Source organism: Panthera tigris, chromosome A2 (assembly GCF_018350195.1).
Source record: "Panthera tigris isolate Pti1 chromosome A2, P.tigris_Pti1_mat1.1, whole genome shotgun sequence".
NCBI classification, from domain to species: Eukaryota; Metazoa; Chordata; class Mammalia; order Carnivora; family Felidae; genus Panthera; species Panthera tigris.
Genome location: NC_056661.1, coordinates 29908452 through 29929628, shown reverse-complemented (window position 1 = coordinate 29929628; position 21177 = coordinate 29908452). Strand labels below are relative to the sequence as shown.

The 21177-nt window shown below is 43.1% G+C and overlaps 1 protein-coding gene across 15 annotated transcripts in view; it reads left to right on the top strand.

Moving 5' to 3' along the window:
• The window catches only part of CADPS (calcium dependent secretion activator), a 475617-nt gene that overhangs the window by 434374 nt on the left and 20066 nt on the right, over positions 1 to 21177 (top strand). For all 15 annotated transcript variants that reach the window (XM_042979336.1, XM_042979338.1, XM_042979339.1 and 12 more), the window contains one exon: positions 1379 to 1486. In XM_042979336.1, coding sequence (XP_042835270.1) covers positions 1379 to 1486 — 108 coding nt within the window. The remainder of the gene's footprint in view (positions 1 to 1378; positions 1487 to 21177) is intronic.

The window sequence follows — 21177 nt, the reverse complement described above, 5'->3', positions numbered from 1 at the left end:
CACTTACATCTCATTGGAGAACCTCTATTGTTTCATATCATAAAACTGCAACAATTATAGGACCATCACGGAACCTGCTCAATCCATTCACTGAAAATTGCTTGAAAGTGTAACAGTTGACTACTGTGGCTTTGGATTGTCCTCATTGTTTTTCAAATTAATACCTTGTCATTGTTCCAGCAGGTGTTAAGAAATGTTACTAGCATCCCAGGGGCCAAGCATTGGCCCTTTCCTTGATAATTGTTTGCTTTGTATCATGAAAAAAAAAAAAATACAGTCCTACTGTTTCCAAACCTTCCTCATTTTCACCCTGGAAATTACACAGAAGTGTTAACTAACTTCAATTTGCAGTGGCTGACAGTCCCGTCTTGTAGAGAAATGATACTTTGTGATCTAAGGTAAATCACAGTAATGAAAACTAATCTTGTTTAGTTATTAGCAAACATACATGTCTACTGTGGAAATTTAAGCGGTTTGTTGCAGCTCTCCTGATGACCCATATTATATTGTTTTAATAGGTTTCTTTGGACGTATCTTTGATTGCGACATCTCAAGCAGTGTGCACCCCGAGCCTCTCTTTTTTTTTTTTTATTAGTATTTTCTCACAATAAATTATTTCTTAACTCTGGATGAACCACCTGCATACCTTTCCAGAAAATCTAATTTATTTAAAAATCACGTCCTTCGTCCTCCTCCTCAATTCCCGCTTTTTAAAATTTGGGGGCCATAAGGCTGCGCTGGGAAGCAAAGACAGATAAGAGGTTGAATGTCTCCTCTGAGTAAACTGATTAGGAAATATTCACTACATACTCAGGTTAAAGTGTTCCTCCCCACCCACCCACCCACCCAAAAAAAAATGTGGCTTCAGTAGGAGGAGATGTACGCTAAAATATAATTTCTTTACTTAGCATTTTCTCCATTTTTTAAAGAAGAAAAAAAGATCGAGGAAGGCTGTCACCTTTCCAATGTTATATTAAGGACAGACAGTGGAAGACAGAGTCTGTTTGGGTATTCTTAAATGGGGATTTCAATCCAAAGAAAAGCCAGAGGATGTCTCTGGGTTATCCAGTGATGATTTATCTGTTATAGTATCTATAGCAGAAAAAGAAATTAATAGCTTAAAAAATAACTGTAAAACCGTGTAATCCCAGCTCCCTTTCTTAGCCAGGTTTGATTCCTGGAAAGAGCAGGAGGCTCAAATATCAGTTCTTAGCAGTCCAGGCTGTGGATAGCTCTACAGTATATTATGAATAGCTTCAAATTCCAGCACAGGCAGTGTGGGGTGGGGTAGGGTGGGGTGGGGAGACTGAAATGCATGAGTCACCGAGGAAGTCACTGTCTGAAAATTCCATTTTCATGTTTTCCTGTTTCTTTGCAGAAACCCGGGATGGACGTGGCCGACGCCTATGTGACTTTCGTCCGTCACTCTCAGGATGTCCTCCGTGATAAGGTCAATGAGGAGATGTATATAGAAAGGTTATTTGATGTAAGTAAATGCCTTCTCCTCCTTGAAGACCAAGGAGGAGACCCTCCAAAATGTGACAAAATAAGAGACAGGAGGATAAGTCACATTTTGAGAAAATGGATTGGTCCTGATTCGAGCAGTGTCTTTTCCTTTCCCTCTGCCTTAGGCTCTTATCTGTCGTGTGTCTGTTCCGAACCCACTCTGGCGTGGCCGTGTCTCAGTCCCAATCTGTGTGATACGTAGGACGACGCACAGCCTCTCTCAGCAAGCAGCCTCGTTTCTGCACGAAGCTTGTGAGGCAGCTTTTCTGTAACTGGCAGAGACCTTTCTTGGTCATGGTCCTCCTCGCAATCTGGCCTTGCTTTAGGGATGTGTTGTCGTCGGGGAGGCTGACACCGGCTCCCTCTCCTGGGGGTGGTGCCTCCCTGACCCCAGCCGTGGCTTGCAGATGTACAGTACGGTGCATTGTTACCCTTCCAAGAGAGCTCCGTTTCTGGAAGCCTGGAAATGCTTCGTTAGCCCTGGCTTTGGGCAAACTCTTGTGCTAGACTTGTTCAGCCAGTGCGGTTTTAAACCGGGGCGCCCCCTGCCCACCCACCCACTTGAAAACTCGGGAGAAGAAGCGACTATACAAAGAGCAGGTATATCAGGCTGCCTGACCCAGACCGAACTGGAGAAAATGCAGATTTCTGAGGATTAATAGCTATCAAGCAGTCTTATTTCCATTGTGACTACATCTGCACTTCCAAAGCAAGCCACTGAGGCAAAAAGAAGGGGGGGAAAAAAAAGGAATCTGCTTTGGTCTCAAACTGCCTGCCTCTTTCAGGCCAAAGCAGATGGGGCTGCCTAATTTAGCCAGATATTTTGCTTCAAGTTTCCACTGAATTTGCCAGTGTAGACCCGGCCAGAGTGCATGGAAGCTGACGTACTTGTCTCCGTGTGGCTCTAATTGTGCAGCCTACTTCTGTCTCGTGAAGCGTGAGCTCCTTCTGTCCAGGTTTTCATATATTTTTAGTGCCAGCCCGAACATTAATGTTTTGGTCTACTATGGAATCCGTGTTTCTATATTTTTTCTGTGATTGTGTTCAGCAATTTACATTGAGTTTGTGCGTGTGTGTGCGCGCGTGTTTTTGTTCCATAGCTAAGTGAGCTCATTGTTGGCAGTGCTCAGGATTCTCCAGCTTCTGACTTTTATATGCTTTGTCTTCCAGCTCATTTGCTTTCCTCGTGTGTTGAAAAGGCTCCTTCCTTTTTTTCTTTTCCAATCATCCCCTCTCTGTGCTCAATATCGCTCTTTCCTCTGCATCACCTTTCCTCGAGAAAACCTTTCTTACTTTTTAATTCCCACCCGTCCTCTCTCTCGGATTAAAATGGAACTTATCTCTCATGTCAAATGTTTTATCACATTATATCAAGTGGCATGAATTAGAATCAAATAATCTTCCTGTGTACATCTTCTAGCATGACCCACATCCACTGAGAATGCCTCATACATACATAAAACTCACCAGCGGGTTCTCTCCCTTCTCTGCATGTGTGCCTTTACGAAAGTACTGAGCCTAGAATGCCCAGGGCACAATCACCCATCCAATAGGCATTGAAAACAGAGACAGGCAGCAGCCTCAGATGGCAGTTAGGAGTGCGGACAGTCTGCCCATCTCCACCGAATTAAATTCCAAACCGCAAATTTTCAAGAAGCCTGTGGATTGTTCTTTTCAATGCCTAGGTTGCCTTTTTTGTTTTGTTTTGTTTTCCTTTGATCAGTATCTTCTGATTCTCAGTTTTGTGTGGCCCTCGCGTGCGTGTGCGTGTGCGTTCCTGTGCGAGCGTGTGTGCGAATAACCTTGTGCTCTCTAACACTTTAAAACATCTCGTACTGAATTTGATGTTTGATCTGCAGCTTAGCCTGTCGCTTCCTCACAGATAAGCCACCTCTTCTTTTTTTTTTTTATTAAAATGACAAGGGGCACAAAAAATTTTAAGGTAGCCTTGTTGAAGGCAACAAGACAAATTGTCCTTTTCTGTGGCTTTTTTTTTTTTTTTTAAGGAAAGTGCAACTGAATTGTTATTCGAAAATAAGAGTGGAGCCTTGGCTAACACAGATGGTAAAGCTAGACTTGTCCGGCCATTGTAGAACACAGTCAAATTCAAGCCCTCTGGCTTTTAGTGTGAATTAATAATAAAAAGACACATTTACTGAGAATATGCTGCTCAGAAAGTAAATTATGCTTAGGGTCATTCAAAAACTCGCAAGTATTTCTAGCCCCTTGTTGAATTACACTGACCGGTGTAAGACAGCCTCCTTAATTCTGTGAGAATCCTCACAATTTAGTCTCATAGTGTGCTAATCGTGTTTCCTGAGGGAGTCTTAGTTTCACTCCCCAGAGTACCTGATTTTAAAGACTTCACCATTACAATCATTCGCTGAACCACACTCCCACCCCTGTGGGAAAAAAATTTTTTTTCAATAGCTTATTTGGAGCTAATAAATCTCTTGCCTTTTACTTTCTTACTTTCCAAATAACCTGCTCCCCTAATTTACAGAATATCGGTGCTAAGCAACCTAACTGATGTAGTGCAAAAAAAGTTATTGAATCTGTCATGGATTTAAAACAGTTGTCATTTGAAAAACCCAGAGCTTCTCAAAAAGCTTCATTACCATGCAGTCTCGGTAATTTAATTCAGTACTTACTGTTTTTCTATAATCTAGCAGCAAAACATCAGATTACCAACATGTTTGATTATTTTCGGCTTCTGTTTCCTCAAGCATGGTGTTTATGTCTTTGCATATACGCTCTGCAAGGCTCTCGTGTCCACTGAGCTAAACAAGGGGAAGCAAATGTTAAGGCAGAAGGTCTCTGAAACCGACCACCCTCAATTTCTTGCCACAGTGAACTTGTTCTTTAAACTCTGTTCCTTACTGATGGTGGTCCTGGGGCAGGTTTCTAAACAATTGGCAGAAATCTATGGAGAAAAACTTGTTGATCTGAGAGGTTGCTCTTCCAAATTGTTGCATTTTGATAAATGGCAGAAATGAATAATAGAAAATTAGCATTTTGAACAAGGAAAAAAATATAGATCTCCGAGATTGTTTGCTGTTTGGGGGTTGTTGATTCTGACTGTGGTGTCATTCTCTGGTTTTTAGTTCCTGCTGGCATCTGTCATTCAGAGGCATGTCTCAGAGCTCCTGTTGTGCTTTCAGCTGTGTTTCAAAGTCTCAGTTTTATTTACCTGAAAAGTCCTTTAAGTTCTTGCTATTTAGTTTTGTGACGCGGTTTTTTTGTTGTTGTTTTAATTTTTTGGTTTTGCCTTTATGAATGTGCCTTGTAGAAAAGGCTGGATGGCATTAGTGTGTGTTTGCATCTGAGAATATTTGGACTAATAGTGGGTCATTTAATGAGTGCATCTTCCGTTTTAACCGGGCTCCCTCTGATCTAGCTTTCTCTCTGCCTTGTCATTGTACTTTTGGCTGGAATTGGGTGCTTGTGGGAGATTATCGGCATAGCATTTGGGGCTCTATATTTAATGTTCTGCATTTTTATCTATTTTATTATGTAACTTAAGAACAGTGTTCCAAATTCTTCTTCACCAACATTTTTTTTAAACAGGCATTCTCTAGGCTTATTGAAGCGATACATCAGACATAACGTTGCCTAACCAGGTTTTCTAATGCAGTGAAAGTTTCCCTGTTTATTAGTAATTGATTTGCACTGTCCAGATTCTGTTAAATACTATCAACTTTTTTAGTCATGCACCTAAGAAAAAAACTAACCCGTCCAAAATTAAGTACTATTTGGGGCGTCGGGGTGGCTCAGTCAGTTAGGCGTCTGACTCCAGCTCAGGTCATGATCTCACGGCTCATGGGTTCGAGCCCCGCATCGGGCTCTGCGCTGACAGCTCAGAGCCTGGAGACTGCTTCAGATTTTGTGTCTCCTCTCTCTCTCTGCCCCTCCCCTGCTCACACTCTGTCTCTCTCTCTCTCTCTCTGTCTCTCTCTCTCTCAAAAATAAATAAGCTTTAAGAAATTAAAACAAAAAGCAAATCAAGGACTGATTGGAAAAGAATCCTCATGCAGCCTCCCATACTATTTCAGATGTACAACTATACATTTCATCTGCATTTTTGTAATTTTCCTAAAAGTAGGACATATGATTTTAAACTGGTTTCAGTTGCTGCAAAATAACAGTTTAAAATATTTCAAAACAAAAGATTGGGCGATTTAAAGCAAGAGAATATTCCAATACCTAAAACAGCAATGAATTTAAATTATATTAAAGATGCTGAATTTTTAAAGGAGAATCAGATTGCTGTCAGACTCCAATGGAAGCTTGGCCTCCTGGAAAATTATTGCTGACTTTTAAAGAAAATATAAAACATAGATACGAAATAATCTCCATATTCCTAAAGCAGCTGCTGAGGAGAAATGCACAAACCCAAGAAATAGCTTGAAGACAGTGATTTAAAGCTTGAGTGTCCATAAATCATGCAGATGGCTCCCCCCACACCCCCCCACTTGGGTGATTAATTCAATATCTTCCCCCAAAACAAAAACATGCTTTTTGAAATTAGAGATCAGATCATCAGGAGAAGCACCTAAGATTTCAAGGTCTAAACAAAAATTAATTTATTTTCTTTCCTCCTTGTACTTCTTGAAGACACAGACTGAGAAGAAAATCGGGATTAAAAGAGATGTGCTTAGGGTGAATTCATCTGCTTAAACCTCACAGGCTCGGAGATGAGTGATTAAAAAACCATCTCGAACTTGGAAGGCATCCACGTTGGTGGTAATGCCCGATCCGCACTGGCGTTCCTCAGGCCCCCGTGCCGTTGTGAACCAGGCCCGGCGAACATTTGACTGGGGATGATACATGGATTATATAGGTCAATTATACACTTAATCTGCCTTCTGGAGGATTAAGTATTTGCAGATTGACTCTGCTTTTGGCTTCTCTCTGGCAGTTATCAGATCAGGAAAGGGCCCCTTACCAAACCCGCCTCGTGAGCACTTAATCAGACAGTGCGGTCAGGATCGGATGGGGCCGCTGCTCTGTGCTCTTTGCCTTTGCACAGATTTGCTGTTCCATTATCAAATTGGATATTTGTCTACTTTCTGTGTCAGCACAATAATTGAGTGTGAATATTTCCCATTAAAGGGGTAATTTGCAAAATGAAACCTTTGCCTATTAAAACGCATTTGCTATATTTACATAGGAAACCACAGATCACCCTATTTCAATAACCTTATTAAATTACACAAGCACTATGTTTGTGAACAGATATCAATCCAACTAGGAGTCATCCTGCTCGAGGAAGTAAGGGCTGAATAGACTCTAAGGAAGCATTATGTTATTCTGTTAGGTATGTAAGGTGTATCACCGGCTGTCCAGGTGAGGGAAACGTACTTCCAAAGGTACAGCGTGGGGAGCGGCAAGGCATATGGCGTCTGGGCACTGAGATAGTGGGTTCTCTCCTCCACAAGCAGTAAGCAGGTTTGACTGCCCCGAATAAGAGCTACGGTGTAGTGATCATGGGCCGTGATGCGGAGCCTTCAGACTTCACCCCTGATCCTCACAAGCTGGGTGACCTTCAGTAAGGCATTTAATCTCTCAGAGCTCCAGCCGATTCATCTATGTAACAGAGATGAAAGTAAGCAGAACCTTCTCGCAGAGTTGTTATGGGGGTGAAATGCCGTGTACAGCTGCAAGCGTCGGGCCCTGGGCGAGCATTTGGTAAGTGTTAGCCGCCACCACCACCATCATCGTCACGTCCACATCGCCATTGTCATCACTGAAATGGAACCGCTTTTCCCAGATCTCTTCTTGTCTTGTCGAACAACACTCCGTATCCGTCGAAAGATGTTAACCCCAAACTTGCTTAGAATTGCTTGATATACAGTAGCCCGGTACCATTCTACTTTGGGTAAACATAGTGCTGAAACCGGCAGAACAACGGAAGTCGGGACTGGGGCTTTGAAGTAAGCCAGGCAGGAGTAGGAATCCTGGTTTTGCCGTGGCTGAGCTAGCTTCAGGTGACTTCGTTAGCTGCTTTGGGCCTCAGTTTCCCCATCTGTAACGAAACTGACTTCTTACAGTAGTTGTGAGGACAAAATAACGTAATGGCTATGGACTGGCCTAGTCAGACATTCAAGAAGCCTTTTATCATCAGCATTATCATCTGATAGAATTCTTGGTTCTTTTAAGTGATTTTAAAATGACTGAGCCCTACCGCCTAAACAAAACCATACTGCGTTGGCATATTAATCAGATTTGACCTTCCGAACATGAAGAGTTTTTTTTTAGAGCATGGAGGAATGACTAATCCCTTTTATTGTTACAGATGCAATAAATGTGCATCGGAGACTTTTAGAAAATACAGCTAAGCAAAAATAAGAAAACGCTGTGTCCCCCGCACCCAGAGATCATTACTTGAGTGTTTATTCTTTGGGATCTTTTTCGAGGTGCTTATATACATTATGGTTTTGTTGTTGTTTTTTTAACAAAATAAGTAGGCAAAAATTGCTCTATAAATGTTCTTCTAATGCACTGTACATATTCAGAATCCCCCTCCTGTCCCCAAAATATTCTTAACATCTGGTTTGTGCAAACCAGGATCGGATACAGGGCTGCATATCACATCTGGTGGTGATGCACTTTAAACTCCTTTTTATCCGCACTGGCCCTTTTCTCGTGGCCCTGACTTGTTAAAGGGACCGCCCTGCCAATTGTTCTGCAGACTGGAGGAGTTTATTACTAGCTAAACATAGAACTGATTTAAGGAGGAAAAAAAAAATCTAGCTGAATTCAACCAAGTATTTCTTTTAGACATAAATTAGTATCTCAGCATAATTCAACCAAGAATTTTTAAAGCTGTTCTTTGTATAAGGAGAATTTTTGAAGCTGGTTCTGAAAAACAAAAACAAAAGTAGTTAAACAGCAAGAAATCGTCAGAGGCCCAGATGCAAGTTGGCTATGTGAGGAGCTACAGGGATTTTATTTGATGTATGAAGGCAGAGATACGTGAGCGGGGTGGTAAATCCAGGGTCCGTGGTCCAGTATTTTTTGTGTCCCTGTGACTTCTTCGGTGTAATCCTGGACCACTAACTGACATGCGTGCCTCCAGACCCTGAGGAAGGTTCCTTCGTTAATTCTGCTAGGATTTTCCCTGAGGTTATCAATCTGAAATTAAGCCATCCAAATCAGTCAGAGGCTGAGCTTTCAATACTCTTCAGATCAAATTTTAATTGAACTGTGGCCTTGTCCTTGTCATCCTCAATTATGAGGCTAAAGAGCATATAGTCCAGTCTATAAGGACATCCTTTAGAATCTGTGTGATGATATATATATTGGAAAGAAACACAAATCTGAAATGTACTAGGAAAAGCAGTCAGGAAAGGAGAAACAATTGTGTTTTTTTCCACCTGATTTTGAACCCCGAAATAAATTCTTCACAATGCAGCCTTGTCCTGAGCCTTACAGCAGAGCTGCAGAGGAGAGTCCCTTCCCACGAAGATTATGGAAACTGGACACAGAGTCAGAGAGAAATGAGGAGTAGAGGGCCTATTCCTCTCACCTTGATTTGCAACATTATTATAATTACCATCCGCGCGCGCACGCGCGCGCACACACACACACACACACACACACACGATCAGGATTTGAGATCGTGGACGTGAACCTCAGACCCAAGAGCCTCCCAGTGGGAACTCTAGAACACTCCAAGTTCATCTTCATGACTTTACTCCTCCAGTGCCCCTCAAAGTGCCCCAATGTCTTCTAGATTTTCCTACTTCCCACCATCCAAATGTGCCTCTGACAGATTTGCTATTTCTTCCTCTGTTCCGGTAAAGAGTTACTGCTCCCTTTGTTGGGGTATTTGCAATTTTAACAAACTATTTAGCCAAAAGAAGAAGGCACTAACAATAGAAATTTTAACCTTTGAGACGACAGGAAGCAAGCTCTATTAGGGTGGAAGGGGGTGGACAGAAGAATGTTTTGAGGGCTCTGATGCTCTCTTGCCATGACTCTCCTATTCAAGTATGAATCGTCTCTTGCCGCATGGCCTTCAGCATAACAAGTAAATGATAACAATTAATTATTTTTCTTTTGGAGTCTTAGATATAGAAACACATTTCCATTCCACATGGACATAGGAATGTGTCTCGCCATGCCTGGGTGGAGGGTTTCAGCAGTCCTGCATGCAGAAAAGATAAAGGGGCATTAATAGATTTGGATTATTTGGATTAATTGTGTCAAATGGATTGTTACTATCCAAAAGTAATTGCTTATGCTTTTGTTAGCATCATCCTTACAGATTTATATTTCAGTGCAGGTCTTCAAGGAGTTCTTTTCTAATCTAGCTGCTTCCTGAAGCCATTCAAAGAAATAGGTCTCATTTACTTTTCGGCAAACCTTACATAAAACCAGTCTTGAATTTTCCCTGGAGCTTGTGTTCAGGGAAGAGTTTTGCTAAGTGTCTTTATCAGAACAGCTTTCTGTGTTCCAGGAGACATTTGGTGAATACAGTTAATTTGTTTTCTTTTCCAGAGAAGAATGTTCCCATAATCATTCTAAGAAGCCAGGCTGATTGCTCTGTTATATTAAGGTCATGGATCCTTGCTAACATGACCCACACAATACTTTTGTGTCTTAGAAACGGGGCTTTTTTTTTTCTTATGGCAGACTTATGGCATGGAGGCAGTAAGCGACAGACTCTTACACACACCACACATGTGCGCGCATGCGGGCACACACACACACACACACACACACAAACACACAGAGTAGCCAAGGCACATTTTGTGGAACAAATATTATCACACTGCGTTGTAAGATACGAGATGTACTAAATCCTTAAATACTTCCCATTAATTAACCAACGATTTTTCTCCCTGCCGGGTTCTGAAAAGGCTACTATCAAAAGATTTCACTGTCTCTTTATACCCAGAGTCCTAGTCACTTGCTGTAATACTTTTTTTTAATGAATGAATTTAAAATGTCCTCTAGTGCTGTTCATGGACCGTCAACGTTAGCCTCACCTGCGAGTTTGTAAGAGGTGCAGAATCGCAGTCGTAACCCCAGCCCAGATGAATCTGAATCTGCATTTTAGCAAGATCCTCTGTTGATTCAAATGCACATTAAAGTTTGAGAAGTACTGGGGAAGATCAGTGACTTCCTACCTTATTTTCTCACAACTCACAGTAAGAAACATTTCAGCCCAGTACCTGAACACACAGAGAGAGAGAACAAAAGCTCATGCAACAATATTGACCCTCTATGTGATACAGTCTGATATTTTCTATTCCATCTTTCAGAATGGGTGGTGGGAACCAATAAACCGATTTTATCATATACTAATAGGTCACAACCCTCAGTTTTAGAAACATACCTGAAACCAAGTTGTCCCCCGTGGCACGAGTGGCACTGGGAGGCAAGTGACTGTATGTTGCTAGATGCTAGTCTGTCTCCTGAGGAATGTTGAGCAACATCCCAGCTTCCACCCACTAGATGCCAGTAGCAACCCCCTCTCAGTTGTAGTGACCAAAAATGTCTCCAGACATGGCCAAATGTGTCCTTGCGGGGAGTGGGGAAGGGAATCACCCCCGTTTGAGAGCCACCGATCTGGACGAACCAGAAAAGGAGTTGGTGCGCAGCGCGTGCAGGGAGCCCTTGCTTTCTCTATGTCAGATGTCCCCCAGCCGCCGCCACCACATACACGGTGAATATGTTATAGTAACAACAACCAAGAGTCCATTTGTCAACCCCGGGAGTTTGCTTGGGAGCTGTGCCAGTCCCAGAAGTAGATTATGTTTGGGGGGCTTCATGCATCTACAGAAAAAGCTGTGAGCCATCTACAACTCCTCACCCTCCTACTGTCTCCCCCAGAATAGTCCACTCAGAGCTGGCAGAAGGATCTGGAGCAGTGTGTTAGATCAGCAGTACAGATTCCTGCTTTGGCCTCCCTAATTGCTTTTCTTCTTATAATTCCACCCAGACAGACCTTGGTTTAAAAAAAAAAAAAAAGTCATTGCTTCTACCAGGTGGCTACAAGTTATCTCTGTGTGTCCAAAAACCTGAAAAGAAGGCTCAACTTGAATACTTCATTCATTCCAAATTCCCAGTTGAGAAGAGAACAGTTAATAGCCTCTTGTTCTTCTCTTAAACTCTTGCCAAGTGAATAAAAATCCAGTTAATAGAGTCTAGTGATTTGCCTCCTTTATGAATATCCCCGTATCAGAAGGCTTACAACGCCAATATCACTTGCTATGTTGGGTTCCCTTGACTGCATTTGGCAAAAGTTTTTACTCCAACCATCCATACATACTGGTACAACTCCAGTTACACCAACAATCCTCCAGGGCTTGCCAGGGTGAGAGGATGAGGGTGTTGTTAATTCCCGGACCTGTATGCCAACCAGGATATAAAAGCCCCTCTCATTTTTGGTGTAAAAAGAATTTTTTTAAGAACAAGTAATATGTAGGGGTTCCTGGGTGGCTCAGTCGGTTAAGCGCCTGACTTCGGCTTGGGTCATGATCTCACAGTTCATCGGTTTGAGCCCTGCGTCGGGCTCTGTGCTGACAGCTCAGAGCCTGGAGCCTGCTTCAAATTATCTCTCCCTCTCTCTGCCCCTTCCCTGCTCAAAAATAAATAAATGTTAAAAAAAATTTTTTTTTTAATGTAAAGGTAAGTTTTTTAATGAATGAGTTTTTTAATGAATGAGTTTTTTAATGAAATTCTCTAAATCACTTTTTAAGGAAGATAATTATCACTCCTTTTTGCCCACAAAATTCATTATTTGGTCTAGGAAACTATCCTATGAAATAAAAAAAAAATCCAGTTATTAGGTACCCCACTAGTTTTGGGGAGCACTAAGTCAATGTCCCACTCATCCACAGGTGATTTTGCCCCACAGGGAGCATTCAGCATTTTCTGGAAATGTTTTGCTCTCACAAATGGGAAAGTGCTTTTAGCATCTAGTGGGGAGAGATCAGGGATGTTTCTAAACATCCTACAATGCACAGGACAGCCCCCCACGACACAGAAGTGTCCAGCTCAAAATGCTAGCAGTGTGGAGGTTAAGAAGACCTTCTCTAGGTGATACGTCCACCTACACAAATCCTGTGTCTTTAATGATATGGGCTGTTTGAGTTTAAATTTTGGCATACATGAGCAATATCACCTTTTCAAGGATACTTGGCAAACATCTCAGAAACTAGTCTCAAAAATCCTTTTCACAAAGTCACCTGGCTGGCTCAGTCGGAAAAGCATGAGACCCTTGATCTTGGGGTCATGAGTTGGAGCCCCACGTTGAGTATAGAGATTACTAAAAATAAATAAACTTAAAAAAAAAATCCTGGGGCCCCTGGCTGACTCAGTCAGTAGAGTGAGCGACTCTTCATCTCCAGATCACTAATTCGAGGCCCATGTTGGGCGTGGAGCCTACTGAACGTTTAAAAAGAATGAAAAATTTTTTAAAAATCCTTTTGATAAGATTCAACCAAGGATCTAAACAATAAAAGTCAAGGAATCCTTAACATCTACCTTTCTTGGCTCGAACTTAACATTCATCCATGTATAGTTGCGAGGGAGCTTCCGTGCTTCCACAAAAAGTCCAATCTTGTCAGTTAAATGAACCAGGACAGCTTTCTTCTGCTGGAAGGTGTCCCTTGAAGCTTTTAAGGGACGGGCTCTTTTACATCAAGCAGACCTTAAGAGCATAGGCTTTGTAATGAGACATGCCCAAGTTCCATGCCTGGGTCTGCCACTTACTAGCTGCGTGACTTTGGGTAACTTAACCTTACTGAGCCTCAATTTCCTCTGTAAAACCAGAGATAAAAACAGTATCTAACTCTTTCGATTAGGAGGACTGAATGAGGCAATGCCTACAGGCAGAAACCACTCAGCATAAATCCGTCTCGGTGCACAGAATTTACTCCACATATGTCTCTCCTTGCTGTTACCTCCATCGGTAGTGGTGCCGGTATAGAAACAACACACAGCCTTGCCTAATGCTAAGGTAGGGTCTTTGTAGCAGAGAGAAAGGTAGTGATACATTCCATGCCAACAGGAACATTGAAAGTCAGGGGTGAAAAGGTCCAAGAATGTGACAGCAAATAACAAAGAGCCCTGTCGTGCTGCAGGATCCCTCAAGAAAATCTCTTCCAACGTAGAGCAAGATCCCAGTGGGATGGGACCTCAGAGGAGACAGCACTGGGCTGGATCTAGAAGCCTAAGGCTTGGGAAAGAGAAAGGGAGAGGATTCTGTGCTCAGGCACAAGGAAGGAGACAGTGTCTTATTCTCTGGAACGTTCCTGGCTCACCCACATCTTCTCTTCATTAGCCTTAGAGCTTCTTTTTAAAGAAGCCCATTCGAATTTAGACAAAGGATGGCTTCATCCAGGTTATGAGGACTCCAATCTAGGCATCTGGATATTTCCTCTGTAGGCATTAGCCGCTCCATAACCTTAAAAGCTAAATTATTTTTATATTAATGTGGGGTTTTTTTGATATATGCTTCTTAACCTGGGATATACATCAGAATTATGTAATTTTTAAAAAATGTACTCATCTCAGCTGTATACCAAAAATTCTGAGTCAGTAGGTCAAAGATAAGGCTCAGGCATCTGGGTTTTTTTCTTTGTTTTTTTAAGTCCAAGGATTTAATCTGATCAAGAACCATTGATTTAGAGCCATGAATCTCCACTGTGGATGACTTTGTCACCCAGGGTATATTCGGAAATGTCTGGAGACACTTTTGATGGTCACAACTTGAGCGAGAGATGGATGTCACTGACATGTAATGAATAAATGGTAAACATTCGGCACCGCACAGGACAGCCCCCCACCACAAGGAATTATCTGGCCTCAAGTGTTGATAGTGGAAAGCTTGGTGAATCCTGATTTACGAGATAAAAGATACTGAAAGACATGTTCGTTTCTATTTCTGTCAATACCTTTTCTACTTTGTATCCTACAAAACGACTTCATAACCTTTAAAAAATTTTTTTCTATAGTAACTGTACAAAGAGGTAGGTCAAGGTACTATTATTTCCATTTTTAAAAAAAATTTTTTTTAACGTTTATTTATTTTTGAGATAGAGAGAGACAGAGCATGAATGGGGGAGGGTCAGAGAGAGGGAGACACAGAATCCGAAACAGGCTCCAGGCTCTGAGCTGTCAGCCCAGAGCCCGACGCGGGGCTCGAACTCACGGACCGCGAGATCATGATCTGAGCCGAAGTCGGCCGCCCAACCGACTGAGCCACCCAGGCGCCCCTATTATTTCCATTTTTAAAACACGAACCTACGGTTCTGAAGGAACTTGCCCAGGACCTCAAGATTCCAGGGGCCCCAACTCCTGAAACTATGATTTTTTTCCATCCCCACCTCTGAGAGCAGTGATCGCCTCTGTCGGTGGCATACGTGAGCCCTCAACAGCTCTGTTAAACAGGTACTGATGAATCCCCAGCCCCCTCGTAGTATCTTGTGTACCTTGTCAAGGATATTTTCTGTTTACAATTCTAAAGCTAAAAATACTAATCCAAGTCTTTAAGTGTCTCACGATGAATGTTTACACTTGTCACCTGATTTTTCCAGAAGCCTTGAATATATAATGTTCTGGTTAATTTAATGAGGAATTGATTGTTTGGGTCCCTTTGATTTTTTGGTTAATTTGAAGATTCATTGGGACACCATTTCTGTTTCTAATTTTGAAACACTTTGTATAATGCCTTAGTTCCATTTTCTGCCTTTTTTGAGACAAGAGTCTAATTCTCCTGATCAAGGTCCTTTTAGGCTTTACCCTGCTTAATCCCAAGTGTCACTATCCAGTCGTGAAGATGTAAAAAGAGTGAATTATCCAGGATTGCACCACTAACTTCCCAGACTCTATAAACAGTGCTCTTTCTGTCATACCCCAGTGCCTTGGGAAGGTGGAACTCAAATGTTTATTAGCCCAACCACACCTGAAAGCTGTTCTCTTGATTTAACCCTAAAGAGAACTTTTGTGGGGAGGAAAAAGGGCAGCTTTCTCCTAAAAGGCAAATGCAAACAGGTGGAATAATTCCAATTAATTGACGGTTTTAATAAATCGCCGTTTAATGACAACAGTGAGTAATTATTTAGAGTTACTTTTATGTATATTTCCCATCTTACAGCTATGAGGGTGGGTCTGAACCCATATTTCCTGGGTACTATCTATGTGCCAGGTACCATTCTAGACGCTTAAATGTGATCATTCACATAATTCTCATAACTTCCTTGGGAGGTTGGTTTTTACCGATCAGGAAGCTAGGTCAGTAAGGGCGCCTGGGTGGCTCAGTCGGTTGAGCGTCCGACTCCTGATTTTGGCTCAGGTCATTATCTCACAGTCTGTGAGTTCAAATCCTGTGTCGGGGCGGAGACTGCTTGGGATTTTTTTTCTCTCCTTCTCTCTCTTCCCCTCCCCTGCTCACTCTGTCTCTCTCTCTCTAAATAAACTTCAAAAAAAAAATCATAAAGAAGTTGGGTCAGTGAAAGGTAAATTGACTCACTTAATTCACAAGCCTGTGAAGTGATCAATTCTAGATCAAACTCTTCTCTTTCTGGTGTAGACACCTAGCCATAATGCCTTAGGAAAAAAACAAAACAAAACAAAACCCTACAGTACTCAAACATGTGCCCCAAACTCCCACTCCGCTGAGTGTCCTACGTCCCAAATTTTTCCAAATTCTTTAGTATAAGAGAGTCACTATTTCCTGCATGTACCACAGCAGTTCTTCAAGGCAGAAATTGCAATCCCGAGACTGCTGATAGAAAGTGGCTTATTAGTCACGGCTTGTCCACTAACAATGTGGGGAGTTGCAGAGCTAGTCAGGCAGACCCCCTAATAAACATTCAACTCTGCCAGGGCAGGCGTCCTCCTGAACGTGAGGACATTGTCGCTGATCTTGAGTTCCATGAACACCAGCAAGAACCTAGACCCAAGGGTGAGAGACCCCAGGAAGTGCTACTGTACCCACTTCAGGGTGAAACCCCATCCTCAGCAGAGAGGGACCACAGCACAGTGGGGAATCTTACATACCATATGTGCTGCAAAAGCCACTTCTACCTAGGCCCAACTGAGGGGTGGGTTTTAGCTTTCAGTCTGTATCTCCCTCTGTGTTCTGTCTAAGATCTTTTATCCCATAAGAATCAAGTTTTGTGGTATATTTGGGGGCAGAGGGAATGATGGTAACACAATACCATCACATCCCAGACAGTTGATAAATGGTTTAGGGTGGCAGCTTAAGTTCCTTAAGCAAAGCTTGACACAGTGGTATTATTAAATAACAATGCCCAAGATTTTCCTACGAGGCCTGTTGACTCTTTTCATCTACCACATAGCTAAGTTTTCAATGGCATGATGAGGTTTCACAGAGCAGCACTGCCTTACAGGAGGGGAAAAGTAATCCAAAATTACAGAATAGCATGGTTATATAATCTGCATAATACAAATACGCTTGCAACTAAATCATTGCATGGTCATTATCCAATAATGCCTAAAGTGTCAGTGATGTGAAAATTTGTGATCAGGTATCCTGAAAGTCCTTCCTTGATTTATTTCCAGCCAAAGCTTACAATAAACAATGTGACAAGTGATGAAAACAGGAAGGAAGGAAGGAAGGAAGGAAGGAAGGAAGGAAGGGAGGAAGGGCAGGAGGAAGGGAGGAGAGGAGAGAAGGGAGAAGAAGGAAGGGAAGGTAGAAAAAGGAAGGGAAAGGAAGGAGTGGGAAGGGAAGGAGGGAGAGAAGGGGGAAGGAAGGAGGGGGGAGGGAGGAAGCAAGGGCAGGAGGAAGGGAGGAGAGGAGAGAAGGGAGAAAAAGGAAGGGAAAAGAAGGAGGGGGGAGGGAAGGAAGGAAGGGAAGGAGGGGGGAGGGAAAGAAGGAGGGGGAGGGAGGAAGGAAGGGCAGAGGAAGGGAGCCGAGGAGAGAAGGGAGAAAAAGGAAGGGAGAGAAAGGAAGCGAAGGAAAGGAGGGGGGAGGGAAGGAAGGAAGGGAAGGAGGGGGGGAGGGAAGGAAGGAGGGGGAGGGAGGGAGGAAGGGCGGGCGGGCAGGAGGAAGGGAGGAGAAGAGGGAAGGGAGAAAAAGGAAGGGAAGGGAAGGAGCGGGGAGGGAAGGAAGGAGGGGGGAAGGAAGGAAGAAAGGAAGGAAGGAGGAAGGGAAAGGAAGGAAGGAAAAAAAGGAAGAGTGAGCAAGAGTTGTTTTTTATCTTGAAGCTTTAAAGAGCTTACCAGAGAGATCATTAGCTGTTAGCCAATCCTTGAAAGTGGCAAATCCCTTGGCCAGTGGAAAGTGGTCTCTGCATTGTTTCTAAAGAGTTTGTTTATTCAAAATATGTCTGCTTTTGGCATTCAGTTTCCTAAGTGAGTGGGGGCTCAGGGGTGTTGGCTGAGGTCAGCACCGTGCTCTGGTTAATGAAGCTGGCTCCTGTCTGTGGCTTCTGTGGTGACTGAGGCACAGGGGACAGGGATGTGGACGTGAGGGAATTCTTTGAAAGGCTCCCTACTTGGCTTTACACAGAATTAGAGAAATGGAGGCCTGTTTGCATTTGTTGGTGTACATTAGAAATAAATTCGGGCATTCAGCTTAAAGAACTCACTGACGGCAAGATGCACAAAGAAATGCTATTATGTATTTAGCACAGTCTTTGTAAGCTTAGCCAGGCAAGGGGGTTTATCAAAAGAAATATGTAAATAACACAACCTGCTTTACAAAAGAAAAGAGAATAAAATTAATCCAAGACATCCGTGGCATAATACTATTTTCTGCCCTCCGCTTTTCTTTTTATAACTTGAGACGTGCAGCCTAACAGTTCAGCACAAACAATAGCACGCTGAAAGAAAAAGAGAAAAAAAAAAAACAAAACCCAGACCTGGGGCATCCCCTCAGTCCTTAGGAAAGAACTGCAAATGTGTCTTGAGCCCCACGCACAATATTATTATTAAATCTAACATGATCACAGCCAAATCGTCGGCTGGGGGACAACCCCCCCCTTCCTCCCTCCTTTTTGGGGGAAAAAAAGGGGAAGGTGTTGGGAGGGGTGGGGGAACCAAGCCAATCAAAGTTAAAATAAAGTCTCTTTCTAGCAAGACTACTGTCTATAACATGTTGTTCCTTATAGAAAGTGGGATATGGTGGCATTTGCTTGATTAACTTGCTCGACAAAAGTGACAGCTGCTGTGGGTGCACGCGGATAAAGCTGCACGGCGCAGTTCCGCCTTTGTACATCTGTCAGCAAAAAGGGAAGAATAAAGAGTGAAAAGAGACAAATTGGTCCCAAAAGACACTCCATTCAACTTAGGAGGTTTGCCCCATTCAGGCGCTTGCTGTGCGCCTCAAGTACTGAGAGCTTATTCAATTTCATTCACTCTTTCGAATGAACCCACAAGTGTTTAATTTCTTATTCTGTCGCCTCAAAAAGGTGGGGGGTGTGGAGAAGAAGCGGACGGGAAGCATTAATGGCAAGGCAGGGTGATCCGGGCCGCACACATTAACTCATGGCTAATTTAGGGTTTAACTCCATGTGCTCAGGTCCCAGACCCGTCCGCATCTTTCACTGACACAGGCTTCCTATCTCCTGGCTGCTGGATGCAAAACCATCTAGATACCAAGGGCGTCCAGCAAGGTTGAGGGTCTGTCTTGTGTAAGGACAATGGTCTGAAGTCGATGCTTTTTCCAGAGATGGGGTGGCGGGCTCCCCAGGATAAGTCTTGGGTAAGTGATCTGGCAAATGTGGGGCTCCCCCCCCCCGCTCCCTCCCAGAAAAAGAGAAAAAAAATTAGAGTCACACGCAGTGAAGAGTAGTAAGAGGGGGCTATGGTTTCCAGAGATTAAAAATAAAGCAAGAGGAAGGGGCGCCATTGGGGCAGCGCCCAGCTGCACATGGGGAAAACACATGTTAACTTTTAAAAAGCAGCACTTTGCCTTTCTCTTCCTTGTCCCTGAGCCCCGGCCTCCAAACCTGGTTTCTGGCCTCATAGCAAGGGGCAGTTGCTATGCACGCGCAAATGTTTCCTCCTGGGAATTTAAGATGCCTTCGCCAGTCGCCTGTGCTGCCGTGCTCTGCCTGGTCTCCTGCCACCTCTTCTCGTGCATCCAGGCCACCCTGCCCTCTCTGGAACCCAGCACTCCCTTCCAGTTCCGGGACTAGTGTCTGAGCCCCGCCCCTGCACCCCAGCCTTCCTCAGTGACTGCTTTTTGGAAACCGCTCAATGCCATCTCTGGCTCCTAAAAGGATTGTACCCTTTCCTTATGAGAAATCACTTCCCATAGAGCCCAGGTTCACTAAGTTGACATAGGTCTAATTTTTTAATCGTTTGGAGGGCTTTGGACAAAGGTTCTGGACCCAGTTACAGTTGTTGACTTTGGTTGCCTTAGAATCGTGAAGCTTTGTTTAGACAGCGCCTCTTGGTGCTGCTGCATCAGTGTCCTTCTCTTCCTCATCTGCTTGGAAAGTAGCTGTGTGGTTGGACCTAAAGCATCCCATTTGCCTATTTATCTGAACGTTTTCCATGTAATAGCATGGAACTTATGCTAATGTAAAGTCAGGCTCTTTTATATTGAGAGTAATGATTAAAACAACTTCAGTCCAGGAAAACAACTCGCTAGAGTCAGTGCAAATTTTCCTGCATAAGAACTTCAACTTTGACTCACAGAACTCTCATGATTCATGACTATAGAAAGTTTAATATGTGCAAATTATGAAATTACCCCTAATGTGATTAACCAACCCGGTTTTAAAATGACAAAGTTGGCACTCCATTCTATCTTTCTGTTCCGTACATGAGTTACAATCCTTATTTTAGAGTATGATTTCTATAATCATTTCTATATGGTATGCAAATTTCTTATTCAGTTGCTTACGTCAATCTGCTTGCAAATTAATGCATTTAACTCTAAATGCACTTCCCGTACCTAAGAAGCAATCAGGGAGTGGGCAGATGCCGTTCGTGAATAATCTGAATTCAGTTCATAGGATGAATCCTTCTCCTACTTCTGAAGTCCTTGTATGCATATCAAAGCATAGTTTTCAGATAAATTATTCGCAATTCTCACACAGATAATGGGTGGTAGGATATGCCACGAAAACTAGAATTTGGTCTTTGACATAATTGAGCTTTAAGGGACTGAGATGACTTTGAAAGTGTGAATTTGGATTATAACTATACATTTTGTCAAAACAGTAGGTTCCTTTGAGAGGACAGAGGCTGAAGGCATGGGGGTCCATTTTCTTAGTGCACAGGGAGGCCTAGGACTAAATCCTCAACATCTCCCCAGGAAAATAGGCCCAGGAAAAGGTATTGTTAACCGTGGTCAGTTTGTTAATGCCCAAACTGCACACCTGCCCTGCACGGCCCAGGTGGCAAAAAAGGCCTGGTTAGAAGCTGATCGGGCTCAGTCACTTCGGGCTCATTATTTACATCTCTTGGAGAAAGAAAGAGCCTAAAGTGAGAAAATCCAGGTACGTAAGAGAGCTGTTCTTTTTTCTCTTAACTGTCACAGCGCCCCATTCCACTTGCTGAAAGTTCGGTATCAGCCTCTGACATTTGCAGAAAAACTTGTCTATAACCAGAAGTCAGAAACTCGAGTTCACCCTGATTTGCTGTGATGGGTCCTGCCCATCAAGCTGGGAGAGGGGGAGGGGGGGTTGGAACAGCTGCTGTCGGGCACATGGTCCATCTTTGATTCAGGGTTTGACC